At 39.9% G+C, this 11,481-nt stretch overlaps 2 protein-coding genes across 5 annotated transcripts in view; both read right to left on the bottom strand.

The window, feature by feature from the left end:
• Window positions 1–6: 6 nt before the first annotated feature.
• Window positions 7–10,068, bottom strand: tnip1 (TNFAIP3 interacting protein 1). 3 transcript variants are annotated; one of them, XM_031857881.1, is made up of 11 exons: window positions 5,668–10,068; window positions 4,956–5,009; window positions 4,420–4,602; window positions 3,850–3,993; window positions 3,629–3,714; window positions 3,379–3,435; window positions 2,499–2,708; window positions 1,659–1,753; window positions 1,051–1,219; window positions 750–842; window positions 7–636 (listed from the first exon to the last, which is right to left on the bottom strand). In XM_031857881.1, exons 3-11 carry the CDS (start codon window positions 4,565–4,567, stop codon window positions 562–564), a joined length of 1,077 nt encoding a protein of 358 aa, XP_031713741.1. In that variant the 5' UTR covers window positions 4,568–4,602; window positions 4,956–5,009; window positions 5,668–10,068; the 3' UTR covers window positions 7–561. The 3 variants fall into 3 exon arrangements, with proteins under 3 accessions (XP_031713741.1, XP_031713739.1, XP_031713740.1); XM_031857879.1 differs by having other exon boundaries at window positions 3,829–3,993; XM_031857880.1 differs by lacking the exon at window positions 4,956–5,009 and having other exon boundaries at window positions 3,829–3,993.
• A 93-nt stretch (window positions 10,069–10,161) lies between these two features.
• anxa6 (annexin A6) overlaps window positions 10,162–11,481 on the bottom strand; it is an 11,091-nt gene continuing 9,771 nt past the window's right edge. For both annotated transcript variants that reach the window (XM_031857878.1, XM_031857877.1), the window contains exon 25: window positions 10,162–10,611. In XM_031857878.1, the coding sequence (XP_031713738.1) occupies window positions 10,552–10,611 (60 nt within the window). In that variant the 3' untranslated portion in view covers window positions 10,162–10,551. The remainder of the gene's footprint in view (window positions 10,612–11,481) is intronic.

The raw sequence follows: 11,481 nt of genomic DNA on the forward strand, positions 1-11,481 counted from the left end.
CTGCACTGCCAACTGATGCACACGAACGTCAGAGTCCTCCGTTCCTTTAAGATATTTCCGAATTACAAAATCCCTGCCATCTGTCATTTCAAAAGCAAGTCAACTTTTAATGGTAATGGAAAAATAGGTATTATCTATAATTCCACTGGCGTAACAGCAAAACATGTTGAGTCGAGTTCAGTTTGAATCTAGAGCAAAAGAAAAACGGGCTCTCCGTTCTGAGCACATACATTATTTATATTGAATGAGGACAGTTTTATGGAAAATGCAAGATGAATACTCCATGTACTAAATAAACATGGAGACATTTTTGTACCATTTCTAAGTGCTTTGTTTTGAATCTAAAAAAGAAGCCTGGCACGTTAAAGTTGTTTTTGAAATATCCTAAAACTTTAAAACAAATAAAAACCAGTCTGGAAGACTGGATTGAAATTAAGTGTTTTACTTTATTTAAAAATCGAGATTTCAAAATGAAAATGTTTGTCATAGTTATTAATCCTCCTTCCTCAGTCGAGGACGCAGCGATGTCTTCCCACACCAATCACAACAGCTGTAAAGTCATCACTGTACCTTCTGTTCAAACTGTGACTTCATGGAGTTCCACTGAATGTCCCACTGCTTGTTCACCTCCAGTACCTGTAAGCAGCACCACAAAGTGAAACAGATGAACATATAGGAAACTGACTACACAGAGACTTTCCCTTATGGCAAAAAGAGGATGAGCAGTAAGGGCCGACAAAAAGACTCACATCCTTTCTCTGCTTCTCCAAAAGCTTGATCTTCTTTTCATACACCTCGGCATCACACGGTTTAGTCGGGGTTTTCTCTGCAGCTTTTCCACTCTGGGGGCACACCAAACATTTCTCAATCCGCAACATTCCTCCATAACTCGACCCTCACATCGTAAGAGTTTATAAATGGAGAAGTCTAAAGTCACAAGCTGATTGAGAAAACCTTTAAAATTAAATATATTTGGCATATAAATGACAGATTTACTGATATGAGGCGAAGTAAAAAAAAATAATTTCTATGTCATTTAATATAAACTACCTTCTGCGGTGTAGTGGCCTCCATCTTGGGTCTCACAGCAGCCGATTCCTCCTTCACAGGCTCCTCTTTGGCCTCTGGAGCTTCGGTGTCAGATGACGCTGCTGCGGCTGCGGCTGCTGCTGCTGCTGCTCCCGTGACGACCACCTCCTTGAGTTTTAGATTCTCCTGCCTGAATCGGCAAAGAAAATGAAAATGACAAGTCCGTGAGCAAGGTCCCTTCCCAGAGTTTGTTGAGGTTTTCGCACAGCTTCAGGATCTCCTTTGGGAAGAACCTACGATACCTTCTGAGTGCAATGACGCCAACAGAAAGCAGTGGAATAATCCCCCGGCAAAAGTGAAAGTATGGGACGAAGTCAAAACTCTGGAGGGTTTTGTCATCCAAACAGTATTCGGCGGGGGGGGGGGGGGGGGGGGGGGGGTGGGGTGGGAGAATTAGTCACAAGGTTCAAAAGGTTATGAGCAAAGCAACATAATTGTCCCAAAGTAACAAAAAAAAAAAAAGAAAAAATAATTATTTGTTCTCTTTCACCTTACTGACGATACAGTTTGTGGTCCACCAGAAGCAACACAAAGACCAGTGAAATGTAAAAGAGGAAGAAAAACATTACCTCAGCTGTTCCAAGTCTTGATTCCTGATATGATGATCCTCTTCCATTTTCTTCCGAAGCTCATTGTTCTCCTGTCTGAGCTGCTCACAGAGAGTCTAGAAAACCAGAAAAAAAAATCTCAATATCTGGCATCTGTCTGTATGACGTCAACATTCGTTTTTAGCATCTTCGTGCCGACATAGAGCCAGAAGCAGCTTCCTTCAACACGAAGGTACAATGCAAACTTTACTTTATGTGTTAGTATGTTGAATACTGTATGTGTGTGCCACCTATATGGCACAAAGTTAGTAGTCAGGCACATGGTCCAACAACGATTTTAGAAGTTTATGCGAGAGATTTTTTTAATAAAATGTGAAAAAATAGACCAAGTCACTGCAAATACGGCTTCAATTTTTTACTTTTGCAAATAAAAATGAAGCGGTAATGTGTTTCTGGTACTGCTCACTCTTTGTGTGATTGTCCATGTTATATAGGCCTTGATATTTATATTCCTTTTATTGCGAAGCACTTTGCTCACTTTGCTTAGAAATGTGCAATAGCAATAAAGTTATTACAGTTCAAATGTTCACATAAGAAAAGCTTGTGCTGTGTGCCAGTAGTAGTAGTTTAAGTGAACGTAATGCAAAGCAAATTCAAAACCCACACAGACAACTGTATAACACACCAAAACACAGATCACTTCTTATACAAAATGGGGAGATGAGTTACATTTTACTGTAAATAAAAGCAAAAAACAAACATCGCCTTTAAATGATCACATATCAGATCTCTGAATCTGGCATGTCGTTAAAGTTAATGTGTAGCATTTAACGCGAGTCAGGCAGTTGTCGTGTTGCATACCTGTAGGAGGGAAGTCCTCTGTTCATTCTTTTGGACCTTAGAGGAAAGGTGGTGAAACTCCACGGCCATGCGACCGAGGTGAGCCAACAGCTGGTTGGGGTTGGACTCCTCTGCGAATATGCTGAAGGAGCTCTGTAGTCTCTTCAGCTGGCTGGTTAGCTCGATGTTCTCCTGAGGCAGGACGGGGATTACTCCGGCCACTGACCCGGCCTGGAGATATGCAGACAGGTTAACAGTCAGTCACTTCTACTCAAGAGTGCAATGTATTTCAACCAGCACAAGACTGAAAGATCAACAAGCTGTAAAAGTCATCGTGCTACTATTTTTAGGAAAAGCTGCAGCTAATTTATCTGAAAAGTCAAACCAGTTCTTCCTGTTGGATCTAAATTTAAACCTCACATATGGTAATACTTTTACCAAACATGTTAAACTAAGCCAAAAGTAAGCTATAGAGTTTTATTATATAACCAAGAACATTAGTTTTGACAAAATACGTGTCAGAAATATTCTGGCATCGTGTGCCATTAACACATCCTCTTGGATGTAGTGTGTGAATGAATCAGCGGTGTAACTTCAGTCAGTAATAATCCTGGACTTTCCCCTGGCTGACTCAGGCTGGAGCTACCAGTATTGAGTTTGTTGGTGAGTCACCGCACCAAGGATATGTTCCTAATATTGAGACAATGGCTATCAAAGAGGAAAGGCTAGCCTAATTATACAACACAAAATAATTACTTTTGGGAGTGAGCACCAGGAGCAGTGTCATATTCAATTGTTTGATCAAATTAAAAAGTTTTTTTTCCCCCCCATTCTTTTGAGTTCCTGTGGTAGTTGTTAAATTATTCGTCATAATTTGTGTCGCAAAAAGTCTGGTACGTACGATCAAGGCGGCAGAAGTCTTCCCATCTACATTCACGACCTCAAACTCTGAGGCCTCCTGTAAAAAAAAAGCAGCACTTTAGTACACGCACCGACTGTAATTGCATCAATTAACTTGGAAGAATAAAACAAACATCCTCCTAGTTGAGAGCAGTCTCTGCCTTTAAAATCTCTGCATCTGTCATTTACAATCTTCACAAAGTTGTTTCTGTCTGTACCGAAAGCTCTCACTCACAGTAGAGGTTACTTACAATGGGCTTCTCAGAATGAAGGGCCTTCCCTAAACAGCTCGTTTGCTCCTCCTTCTGCTCTGCAGTGGGGTGTAAACAGTGTTTACCTGAAGCAATACCAAAACCAAGGTTAAGTTTCAGTTTAGTAGAACAGCCCTATGAGTACAGCGTGAATACAAATGTGAAAATATGTCTAGTTAATAACTTAAATTAACAATTACCATCAAGTATGTGAGGCCTACTTTGTGTCTCAGTCTGAATGGGCCCCCCCATACACAGACTGGCGGCAAAGCTGGAGGACTTGAGGGCCTCGTTGTCTCTCACCAGTTCCTCCACTCGCTGCCGAAGCTTTGATGCCTCCGATTGAGACTCTTCCAGCAAATCACCTGCAAGTTTCAGAGAGATCTCGTCTCCGTCCAGCAGCAAGTTTACATGATCTAACTTCATTTTTTTTTTTTTTTTTTTAACAAACACTGCTTCGACTAGATCTATCAGCACGAACAGTCATCAAATATGACATGATAGCAGTTCGGTGACAAACTATGTGCAAGTAGCACTCCTTTGGTGAGTCACAAAATGAGCAATCAGGCCGTTCACATCGCATGCATGCTTTTCAAACTACAAATGAAGATCGTCCAGCTTTGCTACATTCCACTTCATTTGCAGCACAACAGTTCCCCTTATACATACACACAAATATGTGTGGAAAAACATCCCCAGATGTTCAGACAGATGTGTAACGCCAAAGAGCAGCTGGCATTAGTCCTCGGTCCTTAGCTTTCAGGTAACCATGCTGTCTTTGGGAACCTTACCTAAGCTTTTAAGTCCCTTCATCCGCTCCCTCAGTATGCTGTTCTCCTCCAGTAGCTGTCTGTAGCTGCTTCCCCCTCCGGCCTCGTCCCTGGCCTTGACCTCACTCCCACCTGGATCATAGATGCGGTACGGGCCTTTCCCTTCCATCGCCGTCGCTCACTTCCTAGACATGGTTCTCTGAACTGTAAAAAGAAGAGACAAACAGTTCATGTCAGCTGACTTCAAAACAAATAAAGTACATGATACTAGTAGGTAGAGGATTAAAGAACACCTATTTAAAAAAACGATTTACAGCAGGACTGAGTACTTGTGTTCCTTCACCCTTTGCAATGAGAGAAGCCACTTTAACATTGACAAAGACACATTTGAATCCCGGGTTGAAAGGTGAACTGATCATGTATCATGGAAAGTATGGTAGGTACATTATGAGAGCAACCAACATCAAATGTCGACACCCAACTGTTTAAGCAGAGGAAGGAAATAGTTGAACAGAAGCATTGGCTGAAACGTTAGAGTAAGAGGAAAAATAACTTACCTACACTAGAAACCCCCTTGAACCACAACGTGTACTGTAGCACTATTACAAACACTAAGAAATAAAACAAATGGGTGTTTGTTACTTCTTGATCACGGATTAAATAAATACCACCCACTCAGATACTGTATGTACTTTGAGCTACCAGGCTAGAAAGCCCTCTTTCTCACTTCATAATTTACAGCAGTGACAAGTGAAACTATCGGTGAAGCACAGCGAAGAAAATACAGATTAGCCGACAGCTTTGAGAGGACAAAAGCAGCAACATTTGTCACCACAGCGCTACCCTGCCAGAGTGAAACATATGGCAAGAATGTGCTAACGTTTGTGATGGCTAAATATGACAACTACATCGTTCATATCCGAGGGAAAAAAGGACAAAAGCAGAGGAAAAAATGGTAAATGTTTGGTGAATCCTGCAAACAAACATCTAACCAATAGTCGAGAGTCAAATACTGCACAATCCAGCAAATGATAGCTACCTTGATTGGCTGAAGAAGGCTAATATTAGTTTTCGCTGTTGTCATGCAAATTGCTAGCAACATCCTCGTTAGCTCTCGGCTAGCTAACACTAGATGACAGTGCGGGACAGGAAGCCGCTAGCGCTTCTTTTTTTACCCACTAATAATACTTTTATTGATGCAGTAAGTCAGTTGGAAAGCGCAGTTAAGCGACAAACAAAAGAACAAAGAGGTGTCTTTTGTCTGGATACCTTTCAGTTCGCAGTGGCCTCTCGTCTCCCTAGCCCAGCCATCTATTGCGGAAGTGGTCTACTGGTCTATGCTGTAACCCGGGAATTTCCACCTCGTTTGATGTAAACAACGACTGATTGACAGCCCAGCGGACCAATCAGGACACAGCGCTCTGTCAGCGGGACACCAACGGGAGCCGCTGGCCGTAATGTAAACACTGGAGCAAAATGCTTCACATTTTCATATGAGTTTGGAAGAAGTTTTCACCAGAATGACACATGGTGGACTTTTAAATATGTTCATGAATAATGATAATAATAATATATAGCAAGAATGGCTCATATGACACAATGGCACGGGTGAGTAAAAATCAAAACCAGACCGATTTTTCTCTTGAGTCATAATTATTTTTATTAAGCAGCTTCTTATTCTTTTTTTTTACCTCTTGTAATTCACGTTTTATATTCCGGGGACAAACCCAACCATTTTCACAGAATTACTTGTTTCTTCATTGATAAATTTAGAGAAGGGGCTGGTGGGGGTTTCTGTTATTGCATCACACATTTCCTTTGAACCAGAAGGGCAATAAGGCTTGTTCAAGTTACACTGAATTTTATACGTCCAAACTATAGGATAACAAGAAATATCTGGTATGAAAGCTGCTGTGAGACATAAGATATTCATATTATGATTAGTGCAACACACTATTATTTTCATTAATGATTAATCTGACGATTATTTTTCTTTATCAATTCGTTTTTCAGTCTATTAAATAAAATAAAGAATAGTTAAAAATATGCCCATGAAGCTCAATTTGACTATTCAAACTGGTTGCTTTGTACAACAAACAGTCCAAAAACTTTAACACACTCAGTTTATAGAAGTAATGCACAACACACAGCAATACGCTATGTATTCATATTTGAGCAACAGAAAAAGAGTTAAACAATATGTCAATTATGAAAATAGTTGTTGATTAGTTGTATGTCAATCGACTAATAATGAAGGAATCCTTTCAGCTCTGACTGTGACATGTCAAATGTGGTTACTGTAAAATAATACCACAGTGAAGTTTAAATGTAATGTTTTCCTGATCTTGAAGTCAAATGCAATATATTTTAAATGTTACATGTAAAGAGGTGTTTGTTGAGGATCACTGTGCCACAGTTCTTTGAACTTTATTTCAGGCCCCTGACAGAGATTAATGATTTAGAGCAATAGTGACATCTTGTGGGAATAAACAAACAGGTAATCTGTGGTCATATTTATTCCCGAGAGAGTTACAAAGATCATTCTTCAGTTAACTGGAAGCACAAACTACTTCTGATGCATTTCATCTTGTGATCATTTACAATTAGACTGACCCATACAAGGGTACTTGGTAATCCCAACCAAGTATTGTTCATTTCTAATATTCTGTAATGGGTTAAAATGATCACTTTAACTACCACAAAGTCTATGAATCACAAGTAAAATATGCCACTGCTTGACAACACAGAGACTTAAGACAAACACCCTCCATATAATTTTAGACTTTAGAGCATCAGCCTTGGAGGTCTTATCGGAAAGCGTGTTGTGTTAACACAGGAAACACCTAGTTTCCAAATTGTGTTGCATTACACGTGACATGATTCATGATAAATTAATCGAAACTAATCGGAATCACACCCTTGTTTTTCTATTTATGTGGCCACGATTAATATTACATTATTACACAAAACGAAAAAAAAGTGCACATTGAGGGTGTACACCATACTAAGGAACAACTACTGTGAAAACTGCTGTAATAGAGAAACCAGTTTAGTAATAGTTTAGATAATAAAGTAAAATAGATACCTTCAAATGCAGCTTAAAACCACATTCATTAACAAAAGGACAGACAATATGATTTTAGACCATATGGTATGTCGACCAGCAGCGTCCCATTGGCCAGAAAACACTGGAGAGCTGTCAGCCGGCCACAAGAAAAAACAAACATACAGTTCGCAGGGCGTGCCACCGAACACCTTGTCCTTGTTAATAGGGGCACAATGTTTCCATCACCGGCTGATGGAATAATAAACAGGCTGGTGCACAAAAACAAAAGCCAGAGGACACAGGAAATGTCACCGATCTCTTAGTCCTCCTGGGTAACAAAATGTACACTTTGTTTTCTCCTCCCACCTACTTTTTCCGTACAATATTTTAAAGCATTTTTCCTCATTGCACAAAGACAGTGGAAAGGGGTAATCGTCAAAGCCCACAGTGTAACAAGTACAGAGTATGCACCCCACCCTGCTGAGACACGAGGACGGTCCAGTTTCCAATCTCCAAGATCAGGAATCAGCAGCTGATAGTCATTATCGCTGTGCTGCTTAAAACAAAATATCCTTTTGTTAGCCGACTAGTGACTCCGGCTGTCCTCTCGAGGCCTTAGACCAGGGGCATAGCTGAAGAGTCTCTATCACGATGCAAAAAATGTGGAGGACGTGCACTGGAACTAAATAGGCTTCAATGTTAACTCCAACAGGCTCTTCATATCAAGTTTTATTGAAAATCAAAACTATGACCAAGAAACCAGAGGTTGATAAGTACATTGTTCTCAAGCTTATGTATAAATAATAATACCAATAAAGAATATGTTTTATATTTAAGTTTAAAAAATGGTGTTGTTTTGTTCTTAAAATGGATTTGACATCAATATTCGTGTTGTAATGAATTACAAAATCATATCTACCAGCAACGTATTTCCTTAAGCAAGCAAGTACCCCCCAGGACATACAATTATAGAGCTCACAGAATTTCTTTTCTCGTATATAGTGCAGATATTAATCCTTTCATTATGTTACATGTTCCAAACACAGAACAATAACGGCTGTTTCAGTGACAACATACAAGTTATTCAACCTGCCTTGAATAAAATAACAAAACAAGACAAGATGATTCCACAAAATACTGATAATAAATCTAATATGCTCCGTTACAATACACCTCAAATTTTAAAACAAATAAACAACAACTCACCCACACATTCAGCTTGTGTCGGAGAGAAGCGCTTTTTAAGGAAACTGGTGAACGGGGGGGAAGCAATCAATGTGAGGTTGGGGAATTCCCATAAAATGGACTGATACTGTACGCTGAGCCTGAACACAACCTGGTGTTTGTCCAACTGTGTGGCCTGCCTTCATTGAGTAACACTACACATGAAAAAGACTGAATGCATTTAGTTAATCTTGTACGGTAGCTTGCAGCATGCACACCACAGCATTTCAACAAAACTCAATGAATAGAGGAGGCCACAAAAATATCACACAACGACATGAAGAGAGCAGCATTCACAAAAAAATGTACAGATGACCTCTAAAACACACTGACTTGTATATACAGTACAATATATGCAGCTCAGTAAGTGGCTTGTTTTCACGGTCACATCGTGATGCCACTATAATCATGGAGACTGCCGATAAAAAAAAGTCAAAGGCTAAAGTAACACCCATAACGCTCTCTGAGGAGGCAATCGTTTTGAAATATGTGAACTTCAAATTATTTAATGCAAGCTGCTCTGAACAGCACCGCAGCACAAACTTCCCCCAACTGTCAAAAGGGTATTTCAAAATTGTATGTGTGACATTGGCTGCATTTTACCAATGTGCTACTGAAGTTATCTCTTAATACCTCACAATTATCATCAAATGGAGCAATTTCAGGTTGGGTGGGGCCATTAAAACCGGAGTGTGACTGACTGCTGCAGACTCTATTTGTTGCCTTGGATTTTGGCGTACTGCAGGGGATTTCCGCGCCACATGCATCTTTTTTTCTCCTTTCCTCTTTTAACTCAAAGATGGCCTGACAACAGCTGCGCTCACACGTACGCATGAACTGAGACATTGACAAGAACAGAGACAGCTGTCTTGTACTTTTCTTCTGCATTTACAAATATACAAGACGAAATGAAGGGTTAAGTGACATGTTAATACGGTTGAGTGTAAACGACATATTTGCTCCTCGCTCATTTAAATGTGTAGGGTTATAGATGACTGTTCAGTCATGGTATAGTCGGGTAGCCAAGGAAGTCATGCTATACCTCTATAGTGTGTTTAAATTTAAATACTCAGCAAGAACCTGATTAGTTTAGATTTAGGACTACAGTATAATCCAATATCAGTTTGAATGAATTGTTTGTATTCTGTAAATATAACCCTTTGTTTACACATAGATAACCTTTATGAATAACAATAGATTATGGGTATGTTTGCTTTTATTAAGCAGAAGAGACATTGAATTGGAGCGGTAGTTTCCTGATGATACATATTCTAGTTCTCATTCTGCTCAGCCCATTGCTGTATCAACACAGGTAATCATTGAACTGCCCTGCCAAACACAAACCAGGGCACCACACCCAAAAAAAAAGAAAAAAACACCAGGAGGGAACATGTTAGCTAGCATGATTTACATTTCACATGAACTTCATTTATTAAAATGTTTTCCAAGAAGAAGAAGAAGAAGAAGAAGAAGAAGAAGAGAGAGAGTACATCTTTTGTGTTTTTAATCATTTTATTCTATATGATACCTTAAAACCACAGTAATCATTGGACAGCCGGCAATCTGAAGGCACCATTCCACTTGTTAATTTCCAATATGCTGTACATGTGAAGCACCTTTCTACAGCGACGTGAACATCTTCATGTCACATATGATGTGTAAAAAAAAAAAAGAAAAAAAAAAAGATATCATCCTGACAGACAGAAAACTGGCTTGGAAGGCCGGAAGGTCATGGGTCACTTGGTTTGGCTAAGGAGAGGCAGCAGTTTCGGGACACTGACAACAGATACTGACATTAACCATCGCAGTTTCACTCAGTGACCAGGCTTGTCTTGTGGGTTTTCATTGATGTCTGTGAACGGAGCTGCAGAGACTTGATGAGTTTAATCTTCCCCTCCACAGAGCACCAGCAGGGTTTTACGGTAGTCTCCTGAGGTGTCACCCTGAACAACGATGGAGAACACACACAGAGGGAGCTTGAATTAATGGGAAATACTGTCTTTGTCTGCTGACATTTGGTCATCACAGAGCTGAAACTGGGAAGCAGGGTTTATTCTTTTCACTCACACAGTAGCAAAACACTGTTAATCTCGCACTAATGTTGAATGGATGTGAGTCACAGCGATCAAGTGGAATTACCCAGTTGTTATTATTATCAGCTGACACTCATAGATACAGATTTGTATCTTTATAATCATCATCACAATTGTCAAGTCTAAATCTTTTTTAAGAACTAGTTCCTCAGTAAGCCATTTAATTTCTTGCCGAGGGTTAGATAAAAAGATTGACACCACTCTTATATCTGTACGGTAAATGTGAAGATACATTCAGCAGCTGGTTAGCTTAGCTTAGCACAAAGACTGGAAACAAGGGGAAACAGTTAGCCTGGCTCTGTAGAAACAACATCCAACTACCAGAACTTTTAAAGCTGGAGCTGGTAGCTTTAGAGGTGCCAGTAGGTGGTTTTTACAGTACAGACATTAGATCTCTTGTGCAACTAAATATGACTGCCTTAATATAAACAGAACTGCACAACTCCAAAAAATGCAAGTACAATTTCTTCTCTATATCCACACTTCAGAATATAAAGCAATCCTTGCTGTTGCATGATTTGATAATATTTCTGGCAAAGTCAATACAGGGCCTCCATACTTGCTTGTTTGCATTGGTGTCACGGTGATTTCATCTGTACGTTATTATAGAACTGTTTGCGGGTACTTCCTGTCTCTGCGGCGGCCAGCCAATCACATAGCGGATATAGAGAGGAAGTTAATAAGCATGCAAGGGAAATTCCTTAACCACCCCCACCCCCC

Source organism: Anarrhichthys ocellatus, unplaced genomic scaffold, assembly GCF_004355925.1.
Source record: "Anarrhichthys ocellatus isolate YVR2014 unplaced genomic scaffold, GSC_Weel_1.0 scaffold19, whole genome shotgun sequence".
In the NCBI taxonomy this organism is placed as follows: Eukaryota; Metazoa; Chordata; class Actinopteri; order Perciformes; family Anarhichadidae; genus Anarrhichthys; species Anarrhichthys ocellatus.